Below are 23,379 nucleotides of genomic sequence, written 5' to 3' on the forward strand. Positions count from 1 at the left end.
AGCTTTTAGCTGGAGGTTGACGCAGAGGTGGCTGTAGAGCCACCTCAACACACAAATGTTCAGCCCCGAATCAATTAGGCGTGGCAAATAGATGTGACGACTTGAGCTGCACTTCCTGTCCCTCTCATGGTTCAGTGGCAGCAACAATATTCTAGGTTGTTTAGTGATTTATGAGCATGTTACTTTTTAAGAGCCACAGATCAAATTTCAAGCACATAAAAAAATGAACAATAATGAAATAGTTTAATGATGAATTATATTCATAGTCCATTCAGCTGAAGTCTGTTATGCAGCAAACACAAAGCAAATACTTGTGACATGAGGAGATGCCTTACAAGTTATACAAGTTAGTAACCAATGGAATCTGCAGGCTGTGACACATGGTTGCCATGCCAACCCACATTACAAGCGTGTGACACATCTTCACCCACACGTCTCAATAAGTTGTCTAGAAGGACTACAGTTCATTTGAAATAAGTTCACAAGTGTCTCCTTTATTACATTGCATGTGTCATGTGTTGGTCAGATTATTGCTTAGCTGAAGTAATAGTGCGACATTTTTACACAGACATGCTGTGCAGACAAAAGCTAATAAGACCTGTAATACTGCCCTGTAAATGTACTACTGAACATCCCAAAATGTAATGTAATCTGTAATGATGATTTTCAGATAAAGCTCTTGGCCGAAACAAAAGTTTACCTATGTTAGTTTGGTTTCTAGGAGATACTGCGGTGTTGTGTTGCTATTAGGAGAAAACACTACAAGTGCAATTTAACTAGTCATCACTGAGAAATGTCCCCAGCCACATTTTGCAATCTGAACCTTGCTTTGTGCAGGCAATGTTGCACTATTTTGACGCAATGTTTGGCGTAATCTTTTAGCTATTGTAAATGAATATAAGAAAACCTAAACTGTTAACCAAAGCAAAGGTTAAGATTTTGATTAAATCATTCACGTCCCCAAAGTTCAATCAACGCTGCACAAATGCCATGTGCTATCAGAGGGTGCTGTGAAATTCTCTTTCTGGTGTCAGACAGATTGAGATTGATAGAGTGAGGAAACAGTTGATTGATGTGGGGGTGTTATCGGGACGTGCAGGTGTCAAACGGACTTTGTCTCTAAAGGCCATCAGAGTGTTGTTCGGACATGTTAGTCAGTCACGTCACTTCAGGGATGTCAGCACTGAAAAACAGAGATGCGGGAAGCATAGATTTACAGGAAGTAGATAAAATGTGGAAAAGGCTTGGTGCTGACGGGTAGATTAGACAGGAAGTGCAACTCATTGGGGTGCAATCGTCTTTGTAGACTTCTTTGGTGTCTTATCTAGTGGTCTCTTTTAATTTACAGAAGAAGATGTCAGTCAAATCGTCTGTTCTGATAGTTTCTCATTTTTTAAAGTAAACAATTTCATAAACACAAAAGCAGTCCTGAAAAAAATTACCCTGTAATGATCCATACATTTAAAACGAAATGTTTTGAATTGATGTGTCACAGACATGAACATATTAGGTATGGAGAACAATCTCGCATTAATCTGCAAAAAATTCAACATCTAGCACGTCAGAAAATGTGTTATTAGGAGTCGCTGGAGAAAGCAAATAGATAAAAGAGACTACAGAATATCCAATTCAGGCTCATTTAATCTAATCTGCATGTCCGCTGCATACAAAATTTTGTTTATGCCAGTATGTATCTATGTATGTATTGTTGACAGTTTTAACGTTATCATTACTGCCTATTATGGAAAAACAACTCTCAAAGAAGGATATATATTTATATTATACATTAGAGAAGTGCATTCAACAGATCATCTTTAAACGGTCTTCATCTTGTGTGATATTTCATTTGCAGTGTGATCAGTAACCTTCTTAATGCTACGACCAACTTAGTGCTTAAAGGGTGGAAAAAAGCTGACATAGCTAAACCCTAGTGAGTTGGTGCTTGTGTAAACAAAATATTTTTCCATGCTGTCACGTCATTGAAGGAGCCCCATCACCTGATATTTACTGAACATGACTGAGTGTTGGTTTGCACATTTGCCCTACATGTGAAGCACCCCAGTTTGTGCCAAAAAGTGTTTGCCTTTATTTAAACTGTTGTAAATGACTTATTGACCTATGAGCAGTCACACACATCCTTTATGAATAATATCAAGTCATTGTGAGCCAGAAAGAATATTCATGTCAAGTTAAAAGATGCAGCAGTTTTTTGCAACATGATTTTGTCCTTTATTTATACAGATAAGAAGTGCCACTGACACTTCTTTTCAAGGTTTGGCCAACAGGGAAGCAGAAATTCCCAAAAATATATTATCACAGTTCTATAAAGAATTTTAATGGCCAAAAAACACTGAATTTATTATAATGTAGATTTTGAAAAAGAGTCTTAAAGATACTTTCTACATCTCTTTATTTTATATATAATCCCTTCATAAAACATGATGACTACATGCTATCTAGAAGAAAATATGGAGTTTTTTTTTTCTAAAGAGAACTTTTTGGCACAAAACCGTAAAAGGGACACAAATCTCACGGAGGATTGCCTCGTGAAGGCCATGCGGTGTCTGCCGATTCAAATTCAAACGAGATTCTTTCAGAGCAATCAAAATAAGCCTTTGTTCTTTCCCCCCCCTGAAAATTTTGTCTGTTAAATGTTTTATGTTCACTCGGGTGAAGGCCAAAACCAAAACCTCTTGTCAAACATTCGCATTATTCATTATACTGAAAGCGTTGCAGCGTTTTCAAAATAAGAGCATTACTTATAATATGATTAAATGCAATTATAAGTAAATAAATTTTAACACTGGACATTTTTTCTGTCACGTAGAAACTAGATCAGAATGGACAACCAGTAACATCGCCATAGAAAAGGCTAATTTCGTCACTGAACACTGTATTCAAACCTGCTGTTGCTGCTGTTGTTTCGTGTTGACCCAGACTGTACTCGGTTTAGCCAGCAGAGGGCAGCATTGTGTCAAGAAAAACATCTTGCTGGGAAGGGAAAAATAACCAGGGGTGAGTCAACTCTTCCTGGAGCTGTGGGGCGTTTCCTCTCACACACCCAAACTGAAGCGAATGTGTTGGATACTTGTTTAAAATGCAAAAGAATACATTTGTGAATGCCAACCGATCCCAGTTATTTCCGCTGAACACTGAGTTTTCCCATTCACGTGATCAAATTAGAGTTTTGTGTGTACTTTGGTAACTTTTGGCTTAGTTTCTGAACCAGTCTGCACTATAAATCCTAAAAAGCAGCAGACCAACGAGACCTTACATGCTTACGCGATTAAATAAACTCCACGTTGAGAAATTTTCTGGTTTTGCCAACTACTTTAATCATCAAGGACGAAAGCTCTTTCAGCGGGAGGGGCAGCCTAATTAAAACCAAAGGCTGTGTGTCAGTCTGTAGAGTTTGATTTCCCAAACAGAACTGAGGGCACTAACGAAACTTTGAATAGAAGTTCATCCATTTAGATTTTTGAAGATGCCACATAAGAAGAGAAGCCATGGCCATCATAAAGCTACAAAGGAAGCAAAGGACGAGGTAGGATTTTTCCGTTTTTTAGAGACATGCGGAATTCAGTTAATGTGTTTAAAGATGTAAACATCTCCGATATATCACAGCTGATTATTCTTAGACAAAGCTGCAGAAGTGTTGATACTGATTTAACCTGATAAACTGCATCCCATTGCCATATATGTGCTCAAGCGAGAAACTGTTCTGCACATGTTAGAGCTTGGCTGTGTCATCGTTTGCAGAGGAATTGCTCAGGGCTCGTTGATTTATTTATAATGTCAGTAATTGGTTTTACTCGGCGTCGCGAATGATTTGCCGGTGCCAAATGCCTATAAGGCTTTCATGTCATCTTTTGTAACTATGGGCTATTGCGTAAAGCCCCCCTTGGTAGCGCGCACCACTGAGCCAGAAACAAGCACAATAGAGATCTACGAAGTTCCTTCTTTGGAAATACAACCGTGTGTGTGTGTGGTGATGTGAGTCAGTGGGGTGGTTTAATGCCAGGCCTACAGGTTAATGCTGGATTGTTTTTGTTTATGCGAACCAGAAAATTTCACTGGAAAAAAAAAATTAGAGAGTGAAATTCTTTTGTAATCTCTCTGAGTCAGAAATTGCACCCCGGACAGAAGTGTGTGGCGATAATTTGGTGTCTGCTGGGAGTGGCGCTCTGTTCGGCAAGGTATGAGAAAAGATATCTGTCAGTGAAGACAGGAGAGAGCGGCATTGTAGCAGAGTGGAAGTTTTATTTCGGACAGTTGTTTTCACCTCCTGCTCTCTCATGGCGTATGCGGCATACTGGAGCAGTACTGTGAGTACATCGCCCTCTTTTTTCCCCTTCACCTTCTTCTCCCTCTTTCTTTTATTTGAGCCTCTGGCATTAGCACTTTCAAAGTAAATCTTGGCACCCTTTTAGACGCCAGGTGTGCTTTTATTGCAGAAAACCCGAACAGCTAGTCTGAAAGTGTAGGAGCGGTTCTGGATGCTCTGTGGGCTGTACAAGATATTGTTAGAACCGAAATAAAGTGCTGAAAAGACTTCGCCCACTTTTTGTCAAACACTATTCATACATGAGGGCGTGTGGCTGTTTAAACGGCCTTCAGCCCTCACGTTTCACATCTGGATTATCTCCAGTTATTGTGTCTCGGTACTGTTGCATATCAATAATGAACATTTTAGCATGTTAACTAATGCAATTAATGAGCTGGTGTTACCTTGCTTACATACCTTAATGCTACAAACTATGAAAATCTATTTGAGCAGAACTTTTTCACAGTTAAGAATATTACAAAAATGTTACAAAAAAAAAGAAAAAGAGGAAAAGCTAGAAAATAAGGCACCAACACAGTAACACAATAGACTGAAATCACTGCTTCCTGTCCAGAAGTTGTGTTTAATTTAATGCCAACAACTGACTCACCCTAAAAGCCCTAACAAACTGTTGTGTGTGTGTGTGTGTTTGTAGCATGGAAAAGCAGATCCTTGCACAGCTGAAGTCAAAAAGAGTAGACAGACTTCAGCCTTCTATCCCACTGCAGGGTCCTACTATGGCAAGGTACTGACTTCATTTTCTCCTGAATGACACAATGCCTTCAGCAATGTTCTGCAGCTCAAGGTTAAAACAGGGCGGGGATGCAGTCAGCTACTTTGCTCCATGTAAACCTCACAGGATACATTAAAAGATAGGGGCTGCTGTGTGATTTTTGTCTCTCAACACTGCCCAGTAACTGAGAGTGGATACAAGTAGAAGTGTAGCTGTAAAAAAGAATCACCGCTGAACCCACTGGCCTGTTAATGTAGATGCAAACAAGTAGGTGACAATATTTACAGTTTGAATTTTCAGCTGCAGTTGCTATCAGAGCCTCAAAATTAGACTGTGATCTTTCCAGACATTTTGAATATTTCACATCTATCTTATCTTTGTTTTTCTTTGTGGGTCAAGCGTTGGAGTTGCAGGATGGATGGGAACAAAACTCAACTCTTTGTGTTTGTCTCCCTCTGCTGAGGGCAGTGCTGCTTTTGGCTGCAGATGTTTAAGGACTGCATGTCTTTTTTGTTACCCAAAAATCAGGAGACACAATGAGCGTGCACGCTTATTTAACCTGCTACATAAATAAAAAAAAATGTACATGTTTGTGATTGTTAAGAGTAATTTACTGTGACTGACAACTTTAGGAATCACACGTGAAGCCATTTATCAAGGATCACTTTTACCTGTAATAACTTTTAAGTATCTTTAGCTGCAGCACAATATAAATTCTGTTATTCTTGTTTTCTAAAAAAAAAAAGAAAAACAAAATACAGGCTTCTGTCGACATCTGATCATGGTCCATACATTTGATGCAGCTCGACAGGAGGAGCTTATAGGTGACTGAAGTGCAGCGTGGATCTAAATATAAAGATGAATGCCACTTTGGTCACAGGGAGTCCAGTTACCCACTTTATGCTCTCTTACACCAGCACGTTGGTGACAACATCTGCTATTTTGTTTTCTGACACAGTTAAATATGTTGAGCATACTGCTATCTGCTGATTCTCTGATAACCTCAGTCTAGGTGAAAAAGAGTTTTTAAAAAAAAAGACTACCACATGCCACACAACCGCTGCAGGTTCACACCAGTTTTTGTGAGGTTATGGGAACGGATAGTTTGCTTCACATGGCCGATGAGCTAGTTTTGCAGGTTTGATCAGTTGACACTTTGAAAGAGATATGTCAGTCTCAGAGGGAGTGTGTAATGAGTTATGGACAGCCTGTGTGTCTCTGTGCATGCACCATCATTGCACAATATGATCCTGGAGACACCTCATATCTCCCTGAGTACTTTCCCAATAATATATTAGGTACAATAATATAAATATTCACAGGTACAGATGGTCTCTAGCTCATAGTGTTTGTTGATTTAATCTGTTTTTAATAGTGTCAGATGGTATGCATTTACAATGTTATGTCCTTTTTAAAAAAACAAAGAGGTGATGGGGTTTCTCAGGCGAGAGTGTTATCATCAGTATCGCATTGCATTGTTGAAAACAAGCGGATTATCCTCAAAGTGTGCTTTGTGCATAAAGGGCCGATTCACCACTTGTAGCTTTTTGCAGATCAAATAGGAGTGTCAGTTTCTGTCTGTTTGATTTAAAGTGATTAGTGGTAGGGTGCGTGATTGTCATATTTTTCCAAGGTGTGCCGTTAAAACGCTCAAAAAGTGAAAGGCTTGCCTGTCAAACTGATTCCATCACAGTGATTCACTCAGGGACTGCACTGTTTGCACACCCCACCCAAGAACTACCCAGAGAGACAGATAAACTCACACTTTACAGGTGAGGTACAGCCCCATAGGTATGGATGGGATTGCACTTTCATTGGTTTTCATCACCTTTGCAACTTAATTGCCTTCCGATGTTTCTCAGTTTACTTTTCATGTTTTCCACAGTTCTTCTGGGATAATTCTTATTAATAAAGTTGAAAAAAGGGACCACACTGGTGAAGTTTCAGAAGCCCAACACCCGTGTTTCATGCTTCAGTCATGTGTTCACAGAGACACTCCCTACATTCCTCTTTAACACACCTTGTTTGTTGCTCAGGCCGTGGTGCAGAGAGACATGATGAAATCTCTTCTGTTGTCATTAGACAGGTTTTCTTTGGCTCAACTAGATGTTGAGATTAGCCTGCATCTAATCAGTATCTCTTCCTGCTATTATCCTTCGCAGATTTTATTACTGCAATGCAGAAAAGAATTGAAGATTTCAGCTTCGGCCTCTTCTGTCATGGAAAATAGCTGACACAGGCAGAATATAAAAGTTGGTCTCTTGTTTTATATATGCAGTGTGGATAGACGTATGCGCCCATGTGTGCTCAAGGCTCGTGCACTATCATATATCTAAATGTGTTCTTGCTAATGTGTAACTTGAACATTGTCCCAAATAAAACCGGTTCTGTTTTAGGTATGCTGAGTAAATTTTTTAACACCACTGCGTGCATATCTTCTTGCATGTGTGCCCCCGTGTGCGTTAAAGGATCTATTTCCCCAAGCAGAAGCTTACATGTTGCCCCCCTTTTAAGTGGGTGTCAGCCCATGGTCAGCTCACTTCCTAGTATAGCCCGGAGAGTTACGCCCCTCCCGGTTGTGACTTCCACATCAGATCCTCTTCTCCCTGACTACGCCCAGTTTAGTCCTTCTGCCCTCCCCTTTTCTCTGTCTGGGTCCATTCCCCGTTTGATGCAGGGAAACATGCTGCAAGCCGACAGACAAGGCAGAGGCTGACACACGCGCGCACACACACACTCACACAAACGACACGTTCAGCCAACATGGGTCAGATACTGAGCTGGATCCGAGGCCCACGGGACACCCCGGCTCTGCAGGATGTGGCAGTGGAGGAGCAGGTGTGTAGTAAAAGTGTGTCTGTGTGCTTGTGTAATGGTTTGTGCTGAGTAACAAAAGTGTCCACGTGTGTTTTGTTTTGTTTATGACCCCCATCTCTATAGATATAAAAGCATGTCTGCTGTTACTGTTTTGTTAGCTGTCCTAGTCTTTTGTGTACTGTATGTTTAACAAAGGACTTATAAGGGAAACTCACACAAGGAGGAAAACTGTCTTGGAGCCAGTCCAAATCCAGCCACACGCTCTCTCTGCTGGAATGTCTGAGGCTCCCGGTCAGCCTCTGTGAGTTCAGTGTTCTTACTGTAGTGGGATATTAAACCAAGGCTGCAGGAAGGCCTCCAGTATTTGCTATGAGGTGCTTAAACCATCAAACTACATGGGAAACTGATAGACTCCTATAAGTGATAATGGTTGTTTTGAAGGATATACCAGTTTTTTCTTTGTGAAGGCTCCCACCCCAAATAGCATTCTCCTGTGATAATCCAAAGCTGCAGATGGCGCTGTCTGAAAGGGTGTGTTTAGCTGGAATGAGCTTAAGTGCTCTGTTTTTTATTTGGACAAGTTAAAGTTGAATGCAATGTAGGTCATATGCTGCAGGCTTTTGTTAAATTTTCACTCGTCTGGCAGAGAATGTGATTGCATGCTGATGTGTGACAGTTCAGCATTGGCTGTCCTCATGTCAGTGCTCTGTTATCAGGGCTGTGTTCGTTTGCTCTGAGTCATTTTATGTGTTAAAGGTCAAAGAATAAATGTGTCCCAGGAGGCTGACTGCACACAGATAGCCTTTGGACTTCTGGTCAGACCATTTTTGTTGTGTTGCATTTTCCCAGCTCTGGGCTGCAGAGATCACCCTCCCTTGGGGTCTGGCAGCATTATCATAAAACTTAACAGGAAATGGCCACTGGGAAAATATATCTTGCCTGCACATGCATAACCATTACAACAAAGTCAAAGACAAAAAGGCATAAACAGGCAGGAGGGGATACTGTGCAAGTTAGTCATGACATACCTGTTTTTACATGGTGTGGTACATTAGAGGGCTTTACAACTATAGCGTGAACTTATATCTTTAAATTAAACTAAACAGAAACTGATGGCTTCACAGATCTTAAAAGCCAGTTTCAGTCCATTGTTTAGTCACTCGGCTCACTGGTGTACTGTTCTGGTTCACGCTCACAGAGCTTTGTCTTGTTGTCCTTGGCTGCAACGTGTAGCCGAACATGCTATAAATACCTGCTTCATACCTGCTCTCAGTAGATGGACAAAGATAAAGAGACAATAGTGTTGGAAATGAAAAACAGAGCTAAAAAGAGATTTCTGGACTGGCATTTTTCAAGCTTGTATCTGCTTTGTCAAAGAAAAAGTTTGATCTACAAACAACTGTTATCATACACATTCTTTATTTTTAAATAAGGAATGTCGATGATGAATTACCTATTTTAAAAAAAAGAACTGGGAACTCTTTTTCTGAGACATATTATTAGTTGGAAAATCTAACCCTGCTGGTAGGAACGCTGTGTAATGAATCATGCATGTGGCTACTAGTGCTTGATAAACAAAACTAAGACCCAATGAAAAGTGTCACTTCATAGAACCGCTATAAGGCACCTTTAAATACAATATCATGCTGTTTCCTGTTGCCTGAAGTTACCTGTGTTACTGTTGTATTATTCATATTAGCTTGGCTTAAGCAGTATTTGTTATTCTAGGTTTTTGACTTTTATCCTCTTGAGACGTCTCAGCCTCCGTATGTATTTTTCATCTTTAAGTTCGATGTAGTCATGTGAAATGATCCCCTCGGTTTTACGGTTGGGCATTTGAACAGTGAGTTACACTGTACGGTTCAGTTATGAAGGACTATAGCACTGTGTGCAACCAGAATACAAAGTATTGAGCAATCACTGAGACAGTGAGACACAACTGACTCATGTTATTAAATCACAGTCTGATGTCAAGCGTGCACCTATCTGCCCCCACTGTCAGAAAATGCTGACACTCAAATTTCCATCTTTCATGTTTTAATATTCAGCAAATCACAAACAGTTCAACTAAGGTGGTTCCTAATGACATCATGACACACAGTGCCCGATTTGTGCCCCCAGTTTGCACTGGAGTGGAGGAACACACTGTGTATGAGACCATATATATATACACAGAAACTTTGTTGACACATATCCTGCTCAGCTAAATCAGCCTTCCATTTCCTGTTGAGTTTGTTGTTGTTTATCCCGTTGGTAGGTATGGTGCTACTTTCCATCACTCCTCAAAACTCGTGCCTTCAGATTTGACACTGTGCTCTCAGTTTGGCTTGACACCTCATCTAAATGTTGCTCGCTGAATTTTGTTATGTCCGTTTTGGTATACCCGTCCTCCTGTCTGTTTACTGCAATGCTCGAGCAACAGCCTGTACTTGGAGCCAGATGACATTTGTCCGGATAAGTAATGTGAAGGCAGCAGACTCACGATTGCTGGAAACTGTAATGTGATGCAATGATTGAGATTCTCAGTATCGCTCCTCATAAACACGCAGGAGAGGTAAAAATGTTAGCAGGCATGCTATGATTATTGGTAATTGCTGACAAGTCCCAACTAAATCGTGTTATTGTAGTTCTTGTTCTTATTCTGTCATGTGGCTGACAGAGTCAAGCTGTTTCCTCTGGATAGGCTCTAGCCCTCCATGACCCTGAAGTGGATGGCTGGATAGATTGATGACATAATGTGGAAATGCAGCTAAGCAAGAGACATTTATAGCTTAGTCGTTTTTGTGGTGATGATATTTCTATTTGTATCTGGCTAATCTGTCTGAAAATCTAGTTATAGTATAGTATAGCATCATTGCATGGCTAACACACAAGTTTAAATTCATGGTAGAACCTAATAAGCTAATGCAGAAGTAATTTTAGCTGAAGCAAACAAACCTGTGCTGAAGATGATACAAGTCTGAAACTGAAGCTCAGCTCGCTAAAATAGCCTCAATCTGGACACTTGATTTAGCACACTTCCTGTACCTAATAATCGGTGGTTTGTTGGCAGTCACAACAAGCTAACATATTATTTTTTTTAAATATTATTACAAATATTTCTCTACTTTTCCTAGAAATAAAGCAACTTTGAGCAGATGTAATGTTTTCCCTGAAGCTTTTTTGCTTCACTTTTTTTAAACTGTCCCTATTGATGTCTCTGTAACTGAAATGTTTCACAGTAAGTGTGGCTCGCTTTACAACTGGAAGTCCGGTGAATGCTGCTCTAGTCTGCATGTTGAAGTATCTTTGGACAAGACACTAAATCCCAAGTTATGTGTGCGAGTGTGTGTGTGTAAATGTTAGACAAGGTGCTGTGGTATGAAGCTTGTAGTAAAATGATTTGTGTGCTCCGAGTAGAAGTGTGCTATTTAAGCAGTAACCACTGGTTGCTAGCATTGACCACTTGTCATGCTTCTGGCTGGGAGCAAAGTGTGTTTCTCAGATTTACCTCGGTCAAACTTGCAGGCTGTTGCTCCTGAAAACACTGCTGCCAAAACAATGAGCTAAAAGGGGATGCAAAACTGTTGTGTTTGGTTAGGTTAATCTCAACAAAAGCAAATGCATCCTTTTGATTTGACTTCACTGTGTTTATTTAAAAAATATACGATTAGGGTTTGTCAAGTTCCTCAGGCCACTCCTCTGCATTTTTTTCTGGCTGTTTGTGCACAGTCAGCACAACACTCACTGTTTTCCATTTGCACTTTTAAGTGCTTCCTTGTATCTGGTTCAAACTGAGCGCACAGATTGTGTATGGCTGCTCCTGCTCCTAATCAGACCTGATTCACACGCTCTTTCATAACAGCTAGAACTTTCTGGCAAAACACGTTTCTACAAGTCTAATCTCTCTGCAGAGTTCCAATTGATTTGACTGCAAACTTTTGCCAATGTAAATATCCCACATTAGTCTTTGCTTAAAGTCTTAGTTTGCATGCAGCCTCCCACCAAGTTTGCCTGTAAACTTCTATGAACAGAGTCCACCTTTTATACTAGAAACCTCCAGCTTCTAGGTTTACCATTTCTATTGGTTGATCTCCATGAAAGGGTGTGTCTAATGTTGTCAATAAAGACAGCTGTTACCAGGGGTTGCAAACTAAGGCATTTGGATTCAACACGAGCATGTTATCTTTCAGAAAAGGGGGCAGGCTCTGGTGTGTTTTTGGAGTCAGTCAGGCGAAAGCTGTTAAGTGATTTATTTTGAAGGGTCCCAGGACAGACACAAGAATTTCTGCCAGGGCAGGAGACATCAGGAGTCTGTCTGCTTGTTCTTATAAAGACATTTTAAAAGAAACATGGTTGAAGCCAAGCCGATAAAAACCAGACTATAGCTCTCGAAGAATACAGCGATATGTCATGATCATGCTTACGCTCTGCTGTTTATCTTCATTCGAGCTGATTATCCTGGTGCTTGATTGTCAGCTGGCTTCGGCTGATATTTAACCAAGTCTGTTGAAGCTTGTGTCAAAGCAGCTTCCACATAGAATATTTCCTATAATCCTTTTCTAGCACATCTATAATAACATTAAATTTCATGCCAAGTCTAAATGCAAAGTATTTAGAGCTGTTTGAGTTCCCATTTTAACCGCAGCGTTAAAGTACTGGGACTGAACAAACACGACACGCATACAGGCCGACATTGTGTCCAAACAACAGTCTGCAAGTTAACAGGCATGCACAACGGTTTCAGATGACACACATGAACACAATGCTCCTTTTTAAGTTTCATCTATGTGCTTTTGGTGTTTTGTGACACGAGGGGGCGCTGCTCCCCAGAGCACTCGCCTCTTAACGCGTTTGACATGTTTTTCGGTGTGGAGTGCTTGAAGAAGTTAACATAATAAGGATAAAGTTTAGAAGTTATTGACCTTTCAGCCAATCAACGCTGCCACTGCTGAAAGGTCCTGTTTAAAGAAAGGGGAAGCGTTAAATGCCCCTCTCTCTTGTTCCCCCCCCAAATTCCTTTGTAACCTCTGGCTGGTATTTCCTGTCTGTTCCGTTGTTCGGGGCCTTTTTTGACGACCTGTGATGGAAACAAACATGTCTGAACATCACTGCTCTTGCCCTTTAAACTTTGTCGTTCTCCCCCATTTTAATGTTCCTCTCTGTCTGCCTTAGGGTGTGGTTTGAGCTGCATGTGATGGATCCTCCTCCCTCCCTCTCCTCTTTTCTGCCTTTGTTGTAGCTTTGCATTCTAGATTCCAAAGTTGTGAGTCTACCCGACACACCCAGACTCCTGCCAAAGCACTGCTGCAGAAAATCTACTTTCCTTCGTCACCCCTCAACTCTTTCTCTCTTCTTCACCTCTTCCGGCTTGATGCAGGCTATCGCGTGCTGAGCTGCATCATGCGTCTTCACCTAGCCCAGCCCGACCCAAAGCTTGTTCAGTTTTCCTGGCACCCATCGAGCAGTGGGTGGGGCTTCATGTGTTCAACTGCCCAATCCGACCGAGCCTGCTCTGCCATGTTGGATGAAGGGGTGGAGCCTGATGCAGCGGCGTCTTGTTGTGCTGATTCAAAGAGGGCGGAGTAGCAAGTTTTTCACTGCTGGGTGTGTGTATGTGTTTACATGTGTGCGTGTGCATGACATAAAGTTCGAACTAAAGTGTTCCTAAAGCAGGGGTCTTAGGTTAAGCAGCCTGAAGAGAGCCTCTTGGTAGTATTCACAGCAACATTTAAAGAGGATACACACTCACAGTCTGACCTATGGTATGTATCTGGATGGTATTTCCCTTTATGCTTGCTCTTTTGTAAATGCTTGCGTGGAGAAGCTTCCTGTTTGATACCTGTCACATCACTTTGGTGGCTGGTGTGTAGCAGAACGTTTGTTCAGATCAGCATTTGACAGTTTATCGCTCATGTGATCCTTCATGTTGTGGTAAGATCAGCGTGCTTCCCTTTAAGCCTCAAATTATGGAACTAAAGGACTAAAGATTTTTGTGTTAGTCTCTCTCAAATGGGCCTTGAGAGCAGTTGTTGCTAGTGTAACAAAAACTTTGTTCCAAGTAAACGTGAACGACCAGCAATCAAATGTTTCATTACTATTTATGTATGTGGCATTCAAGGTTGACACCTGGCTCTTTATGGCTTTATATCATCTTTTTGTGCTCTCCATACTGGGTTTTCTCACTGTAAACGTGTGATACAATAATCCTGATGGGAAAATGCAGTACAAACACTGAAGCACAAGGGTTGGTTTGTTTGTCTTGTATGATTAGGATTTTGTTTGGCTGCAGTTGTAATTTTGCCATGGTTGTCCTGTTTCTTGTCCTCGCCTGATGTGACAGTTAAATGCGTCACCACCTCATCAGAACAGGTTGCCTTTTAAAGTACGTTTAGTCAACGCCATTACTCCTGATTTCACCCAGCTCTCTTGAAATCTGCCCTCCAGCAATAATGCTCCTCCTGCTGCAGCTCTGTGCTAAAACTGAAACGCTTAACTTTCACACTATTGCTCCACTTCCTTTCCTTGTTATGCAGCTGACTGCAGCTTTCGTCATTTCCACCACTGGTCAGACGTGAGCCACTTATCACTATTGACCTTTTTTCCACAAGTTGCCAGTGCTATTTTAAAACAGAAAGCTGAGGAGTCGTTTCCAGCCATTTTCACATATGCGTGTCTGTGGTGTGTTGGGTGGGGCCAGCATTAGTCATCAGTTTTCATAAGAGGGCAAAGCTACTGCTTCAGTCCCTGTTGTTTGGTAGGGCCTGGATATATGTACTGCATTGTTCCTTGACCAGTGACAAATGCACAATATGGGGTGCAGTCTTGGCGTTTCATGCCTGCGTGTGTTTTTCTATCATTCATATCTGACAGCAGACAAAGACTTGAGCAATAAACCTCAAGCTGACAGGCAGTTTCCTGTCGTGCTAAATTGAAAGACTACCAAAACCTGTTGGTTTCAGATGGCAGTGCGCCACCCTTGCCACACTGTCACTGCTGGCCCAAGTCATGTGACAGAAATGGTGTGGATCTAAAGTGCTGCATCTATTTTGGACACACTCACTTAAACTATGCCCAGCACTGCGTCTAGCTCTCTCAGAATGACCATGATGTTACTGGTGTCCCGTTATCAACTACGTCAGGCAGTGTCCTCGCTGCTTACCCAGTGGCTCTATCTATGGACATGCACGGCATGTCAGTGTTTGCATACGTCATGTGTCTTACATGGAATAAAAGATTCAACAACATATGTTCACATATCACGATCTTTATATGCGCTGTTGTGTTTCAGACTACAACTGCACCGAATCCCAGTCTACTGTATGTACTGTATGTGTCTGACAAAATCAATATGTCCTTTGCAAAGCAGATCCATGCTAACTATTGAGTCTTTTCCACGCTTCGACTAAATTTGGAACCCTGCATCATTTTTATGACACGCCCCCCCCTCTTCTTTTACTGTCTTGTGCATTTCTGTGCTGCATAACAGAAACACAGAGTGCTGTTTAAGAAGACAACATCACAAGCTGCAGAAGTTAGTTCACTGTCACGGGTTCAACCAAAGAAGGTCTCATAAAGTTTGTATTATCTGCACAGTTTTCATATATGATGCGTGCAAAGGTTATTTCTGCTCTATTGGCTTTTTTATCAAACTTGTATACCTGTTGTGTGTATAAAGAATGAGCCAAAACTTAAGGCTGGACAGAATGGCAAGTGACATCTTGCATACTGTCAGTTCTACTATTGAGTGCATCTTCTGATAAAGGCACTATTGATCATTTGGACCTTTTAAGTTTTGCTGTGCAGTATGCTCCACGTATACAGCTTATAACTCACCTCCATCAACTTCACTTTACTTTCACACAGTCCAATATGTACTCAGATCAATACAATAAATACTTTATCAAGACGGCAGAGATTTCCTAAGAGTGGATGTTAGGCCTCTTCCGGTTGTTTGGTAAAATTAGTAAATACCTCCCAAAAAATTATTCTGAAACTATAACCCAGAAAAAATGTGGCCAGCATCTGCAATCGTGTTTGGGCCACATTTGACACTGCCTGACCTCATGGCACCATAAGGCAGCTTCAAATGAGCCACAGGTCGACCAAATACCGAGCACATCTGGAAGACTCAGCACCTGCTATAAACCACGTCAAGCACGGCTCATGACATTTATGCAACACCTGGTCTGTAGAAAACAACTGTGTCTACTATGTTTGATCCAAATGTGTCTGCTCTGTGGGAAGACTTGTTGCTACTTCCTTTTTTTCTGTGGTGCGTTGTGGTTTGTGTTAACCAAGAAAGTGGTCCTTTCCCCCCACTCGTTGTCGAATAAGAGTGAACACAATTGGGTTTTCTTTGTCAAGAGGTTCTGAAACAATATTGATTCTATCATGTCAATATGCATCAAAATTTAAAAGGGAAAAACTCCAGCTCTTTGAGTCAATGGCGTGAAAAATTAGGGCAGTTTTAAAGTCGAAAGTGGGTTTAACCCAGTACCTAATGCGTGTACGTGTACTTGCAGTGTGCGTCTGCTGCTGCCGTAGTCATGAGGAATGTAGGAATGCAGAAGTCTGGAGTCACTACAGACTTCCTGAGAGTTTGGGTTGGTCTCAGGTGAACACAGAGGTTACACACAAACATTTGTTTTTAATTTACCTAAATCAGTGAGTAGGACTAATCCACAAAATGTTTCATGCTTCAGGTTTTATTTTATTTGAGTTAAAGTTGATGATTATTTTTTTTTTTAACCTTTCTGATTCCTAACCGTAGTGCAGGTTTCTGCCCTCGTCATCTTTGTTCACTTTTATTTTACAATAGAAATCCTTTCTTTCTTTCTTTTGTAGCATCTTCCAGTGTTGGCTTCCTTTTAAGAGGATATTTCTTTTATCTCTTTAATAAATGTTTTCAAGATCGTCTGATATTGACACTGTAAACATACTGATGAGCTCAACTATTTACTACTTAATGTTTCAGTGTATTGCTTCTTTTAATCGATTGGAAATGAACTAAGAGCTCTGTCTGTTTGCCTACTGTACAATTATAAAAGCGGGTCGTGCTTCCTGGCCTTTGTCAAGTGGCATCTGTCGGTGTTGTCGGAGTTCTGCAGTGGTGATGAGTCACCTATTTGCGTGTGGTTTTGAAGAATAGTTTCAACAGAGAATCCCTCATGAGGTAAATGCAAAAGCGCATGAACATGATTCTAATTTATACAGTGATATGGAAATATGTCATTTGTTCTGATCCGTACAGTGTTACTCTTTGTTGTAACTCACAAATCTGTTATAGGGTTTGCCATAATGTACGCTTCTGCAAAAGAAAGTTTTGATGAAGTAATGATGTCATTCATGTGGTCAGTATGATTACTCTGATGACACATCAAAATACCTTTTGTAGATAAGAAGGGGGAAGTCAATACTGTGATTGCCTAAACATCTTTAATCAAATGGAATTAGAGGTGCTTTTCACTGTTTCTTTAAATTATTCCTGTGTTGAATCAAACACTGCAGGCACATTAAAAAAACTAAATAAAAGCTAGCGCCACTAGAATGGCTTGAGTGTGTCTATTAGTTCTAGAAGTTTTCAGCAATCTCTTGTGCTCTATAGATGTTTGCAAATTCTGCTTCCAGAACAGATCACTGCCATGAGAATACAAGGCTTCAAATATCCAATGCTACTTTTATCATTTTGTCATGAAAATCCAAGCTTGTGGAGTTGTTGTCTCACATGCAGCAAAATGCGCCTGACACATCATGCAGTACAGCTCATCTGTTTCTTGGTTATTTAAGTAACTTGGCAACGTTCAGTATTTACAGTGGTAACGGGATCAACACAACTTCCCCTTGGCTGCTTGTGACCTCACTTCCTCCTCTGTGCCACTTCCTTTTTATTCTCGATCTAAATAATATGAAGTTGACTCTTAAAGCTGTCGGTTCATATCTGAAAAGTGTGAAAGGCAGAAGGCATGTGACTTGTGTGTGCTAATCCCGACCTGGATTATGACTTTGTGAGCCCGTGTGACTATTTGAGCGCGTGAGGAAATCATTGATTATGCCAAGTTGCAATCATTACTAACTCAGAGTTCACCTAATGCAGATGATTCACATGTCCTCTGTCTCTGTATGTTATTTACCTTGACTGTCATTCACAAGCATACATATGTGCTTTACCTCCATCCTACCTGTGTAGCTGTAAAAGAGGACGCATAGCTGGTTAACTCGCTCAGAAGCTTACGTGTGATTAGAAGTAGCATAATAACTGGAAGATATAGTTGGGGGGTTTCCCCACAGAATTGTATCTGTTAATCTGTTATGGATACTTCTGTACACTTCTCTTATTCTTTTATTATGATCATTATTATTATTATTATTATGAACAAATGGAAAAAAAACCAGTAATGCTCGCCGACAGGCTGGGCTGGGTCTGAGTCTACAATGATACAACTGCATACAATATATGGAGCTGAATGTGAAACGGACAGCAGTATTAAACAGGGTGGAGGTTCACTGCTCTGTATTCACACCTTCAAAAGAGCTGGGCTGGGCTCTGCAGCAAACTGTGCTCCACCTGGAGATCAGTATATGCTTCTAAAATACTGGACTACGTGCGCAACATGTATAATTGTTAACAAAAGAAAGTTTATTTTTGTACACGGTTGCATATTTTAGACTAAAAGCACAATCTTCACAATATTGTGAAGCTTATTACAGGTAGAATCAAGGCGTCTGGATGAGCCTCACATTTAATGACTGCACAAACAGGAAAAACAGTCCAGGGGAGCAGTGCTACTGTCTCCGCTCTACGTTACGAGGTTGTGCTGATATATTACCTGTAGCTTTCTGGAGCCTGTGCGAGTAGACGCAAAGAGTGCGATTTAGATGACCCCGAGAGTTGGCTTTACAGAGTCCATCTCCAAATGTGACTGGGCTGATCGGGTCAGATTCCAATCCCAGTGCATTCTGCTTGCAGTAACACCTTTTCATTGACGTGCGATCCTTATCCAGATAAAGGTCACATGTTTTACAGGGGGAAACTGAGTAGTAGTGTAAGGCTTTACTTCTTGTACATTTTTGTAGTTTAAAAAAACAAAACAAAATGAAACATTATTTGCTTCTGAAGGCCTGTATATTTCTCTCAAATGTATTAAGAACAATGATCTTTATGACATTCTACCTTGCAGAAGGATTTCCAGTACTGTAAAAAAACAGGCTAATAACTGATCAATATTTCAGATGACAGTTTTAAATGATAAACTACTGCCGTGCACCCACAGATAAACCATGGGTCCTGCAACTATCATTCCAGGAAAGTTTGCTTTGATTAGTACACATGATAAAAAGTAATAATATCCCATGCGTTGTAACACGGCTTCTATAGATTGTTTTATTACAGCTCAGCTATGGGGAATTTAAGACAAAGATCAAAGCATCAGTGATACAGTATGACTAATTGTTTCTATGTGAAGAAGTGCAGTGCAGAACAAATATGACTTCCATCCAGTATGCATGTGTGTGAATACTGGCTGCATGTCTTCAGCCACGGGAGTCAAAGGCCGATCTCTCCTGGTTCCTTAAGCAGAAAAATGTGAGCTATGTTAGCGTTCAGCTTGCACTGGATGCCACTGGCTGGAGATGTGAATCCTGCATTCTTCTTGTCAGTTTCTAAGGTGACCACAGACGACAGTCTCGTTGACGCACTGCTGTCAAACAGTCCCACCGCACAGTCAGGAATGTAGGACTTGAATCAAACACTTCTGACTGCTGTGTGATGGGTGTGTTTGAGAGCAGTTTACAGTCCTGCATTTCTCCCCATGTTTGTTTTCAACTTGAAAAGGAGACTGTATTGACCTGAACCTGTAACGATTACGATTTCAGCTTTATCCAGAAATAAGTCTTCTGGAACGTTTTGTTTTCCAAAAATATTGCTGTTGTGAAATCAACATGTTGCTGGGTGGTTTCTTGTGTTCCCTGCACATATTTGACTTCTGTCTCTTTCTCTCTGCAGTCGCAGTCCAGCCAGACAACACCCAAACCGGCAGCTCAGGTCTCTACTGGAAAGCCTGCACAGTTTGAGGTATTAGACATTCCCCTGTAATGCTGTTTAACTTCTTCTTCTCCTCCCTCAGTCTGTCAAAAGAAACTCATTTGTTGACTGCCAGTTTGACCCCTGACCCCCCAGCATTTTCTGTTGTTCTAGCATTGTTACTTTCTTTCCTGTTCCAGCACAGCTCTTTGATTAATAGCAAAAAGAACATTTTCCTTTTCCTTCCTTCAAACTCAAGGCAGGTAACACCCTGTTTAACCCATTAATGCTGCTCGCAAACCAAGGTTGTCAAACTGCTGCTTGAATGCTGACTGGAATATTCTCCAGGGAAGACTAATGGAAATGTTAAAAGACTTCATCAGTATTTCAATCAGGAACTCATAAATTAAGTGGAATGTAACTATATTAGCATGTATATGAACTCTATTGGTAGAAAAAATGTTGCAAACATCAGCATTTTGTTGGTAAACGGTTTCCAGGTTTGCATGATTGCACAGCACATATATTTAATGACTTAAAAAAAGAAGAATTGGGATGAGGTGGGTGCTTTGGAGAGACCATTTGAGAAGCTTAATGTTAACTTGTCTTATTCATTCCAAACAACAATTGTGTCAATCTTCTAGCTGTTGACTTGAGATTAAGTTGAATTTTTTATTATTACTTCATGCAATGTACGAGTACCACCGGCACCATAACAGCTCTGGAGTGTGTTGCTTCAGGACCATGCTCAACAGCAGATATAGTATTTTAGGAAAGCAGTTACTCCTCCAAGCATACTCTTGTGGCCAAATAGTTCATCTTTGTCTCATAGAGTCTCATTTATCCCATAAAACCTTTCTCCAGAAGGCATTTAGCTTGTCCATGACAACTACATAAATTTCACATCACCGTGGACAATAACACTGGTGTCACAGCAGTTTCCAGCTGAAGGCAGGCTTGAGCCTGTTGGTTCACAGGTTGTTCCTTAACATCCTGCTCCATTCCCTTTCATCTGGAGGTGACAGTTTGGGTCTTCTTCCACAACATGACAAAGTAGTGACATATCCGATCAAACTAAATGACCACAATATTGATGCTTATGATGAGTGTACGTAAACTTCTGACCATAACTGTATTTTATATAAAGTGTACTTCATTAAACACTTTTAATGACTTTTTTTTTTTTCAAAGTAATAGTACACTCCATTGCCTGTCATTTATCTCTTTTACTTGCATACAAATAATGTTTGAACAGAGCCATAGTGCCAGCCTGAATTGTTTTCACACATCTTTCAGCAGCGGGGCTTAGACGGTGTATAGTTTGGTGCCCGGCTTGTAGAGATAAGGTTTAGTCGGATATTTAGAAGTGAGAGAATTACATGGTTTTATTTTAGACCTATTCACACACTGAGCTTATATTACTCAGTCATTAACCTTCACTGTAAGTATCTCATTGCCCTGCTTCCTTCTTTTTGCTTTGCCACAGTAAAGTACAACTGCCTGTGTTTCAGTGTCCATGTGCAATGGGAAAGATAATCTACTGTGCTATTAAAAAAAATATGTCCCTGCAGAATGTATGGTAATTACTATTAGCCAGTTTCTTGTCACATAAAAACACAACTATAATGTTCACCTATTAACCTTACAAATATGGAATCTTACTTGTGTGTTGCTTTTTCTGCAAGTTTAACGACTTTCAGAAAAAGCAGGTTATAATGGAAGCAAAAAAGGCTGAAAGATTTACTACATCTCAATTTGGATACTTTTGTTACCACAATTCCCTGTAGTACACGTAATGGCATAGCAGTGTTGCAAGTTGTGCAATAACCTGAAATGACAATCACATTTGACTGGGATTGTCATGCTAGCCATGGCATCTTGTGAACATTTTTAACTTATTAAGTCCCTGATTGCACATAATAATACATTCTTCTACAGTGAGCATGACAGTTTAACACACATAAATGCCAAACAATACAACAGCACGTGAAACGATAATGCTGCTAGCCAGCTTGCTAGCAGTCGCATCAGTATTTCTGCTGAGGATGTGTCCTTTTGGCTTAAATCAGTTGGTGATGCCTTCCTTTAAGCAATAGAAGGTATAAAACATGGAACCACAGTCACATTACCAGCTGATGTGCGGAGCTACGTTATGAAACGGAGTATTGTTGCAATCACCAACATATCTAATTGCTCACCACCCTCAAGCGTAACCAAGAAGATGTCATTTTAAGATATCAGGCTAAGATATATTACAGTAGGTTTCACAGTCTCTGTGGCTGTCTTGACGATAAGTTAACTAGCTTTCATGTGCAAAGCCAAGCACACAGGCAATTCTAGCATCCATAGAGCTGTAAAAAATTGCAGTTGATCAACTTCTCCTCACCTGGTGCATTGCAGACGCCAACATCGGGATCTGGAATGGCTACAAAGCCTGGGGCGGTTACCACGACAACAGGAGGAAGCTCTAATGTTGCAACAGCAGGGAAAGCGGCACCTAAAGCCAAACCAGAGGTAGATAAACTCTGGCGGGTATGAATAAAAGTGGTGGAGGCTTTCAGCGCTTTGGCGTGACATAACATGAATCTCTGCTTCTTTCTTTTGGCCTCAGCACCTCATGTGTGCTCATCACTAGTCATCTCTTTACGCGCTTCATCTTTGGTCATCACCGTTACGCAACATCTTACCTGTCTGTCTGTGACGTCTTTCTGGCACGGCCGTTCACTCATCTTGCATCAGAAGCTGGACTGTCACCGTGCCACCATAAAAGATCTGATATGACCTGCATGGGATGAATGCTCCTCACAAACTGTGACACTAACTTAAAGAATAACTGTCTCTTTTCACTTTCTTTAAACACATGCTTCTCGATTGTAGACTAACACTACGCTGGCCGGTGCTACTGTTATTGACATGTCGTTTGCAGAGGCGAGTGGCGCTACTAGAGAGGTGTTAAAGGTAATGCCATCATGGCCAAAACTCTAGCTAGTGCTTTTTCTTTGCTTTAATCCAACAATCTTTTAAATGATAATGTTTTTTGTATTATTTTATTAGAAATTTTGTGAACTGTGTGTGAGGTATTTGAATATTTCATGAATGCAAATAAATCCCCAAAGTTCAAGGTGATTAAGGCATGAAAAAGCTCCAGCATCTGAACCCTTACTGATCACTGGTCATCAGTCTCAGCCCTCATATTATTTTGAGATCTTTTGGGTAACTTTAACTGAGCTGACCAGTGATCAGTGTAAATGTTCTTCTGCTTCGTTTTCACTAACACTTTAAAAATTTACACTGTGTCAGTACATCTACTGGCTTCCTTGTGTTTTTGAGTAATCATTTGGCGACATGTTTGTAGACTGCACCTGTCTCCCAAGCCAAAGTCGCACCTACAATTCCTCCCACTGCTGGCACTGCAGCAGCCACTTCTGTGCCCGCTCCTAAAGAGTCACCTAAGGACACGGCTAAGGTATAAGCCTGACTACTAATGCCACTCTGAGTCTTCAC

General features: G+C 40.8%; 1 protein-coding gene across 19 annotated transcripts in view; it reads left to right on the top strand.

Annotated features, from left to right (window-relative positions):
- The first annotated feature begins 3,118 nt into the window (after window positions 1-3,118).
- cast (calpastatin) overlaps window positions 3,119-23,379 on the top strand; it is a 31,090-nt gene continuing 10,829 nt past the window's right edge. For 3 of the 19 annotated variants that reach the window (XM_082534934.1, XM_082534941.1, XM_082534940.1), the window contains exons 1-5: window positions 3,899-4,325; window positions 4,980-5,069; window positions 19,858-19,926; window positions 22,276-22,389; window positions 23,231-23,341. In XM_082534934.1, the coding sequence (XP_082391060.1) occupies window positions 4,296-4,325; window positions 4,980-5,069; window positions 19,858-19,926; window positions 22,276-22,389; window positions 23,231-23,341 (414 nt within the window). In that variant the 5' untranslated portion in view covers window positions 3,899-4,295. The other 16 variants (XM_082534923.1, XM_082534926.1, XM_082534936.1 and 13 more) reach the window with 16 other exon arrangements.

This window comes from Aulonocara stuartgranti, assembly GCF_965226115.1.
Source record: "Aulonocara stuartgranti genome assembly, chromosome: 5".
NCBI classification, from domain to species: domain Eukaryota; kingdom Metazoa; phylum Chordata; class Actinopteri; order Cichliformes; family Cichlidae; genus Aulonocara; species Aulonocara stuartgranti.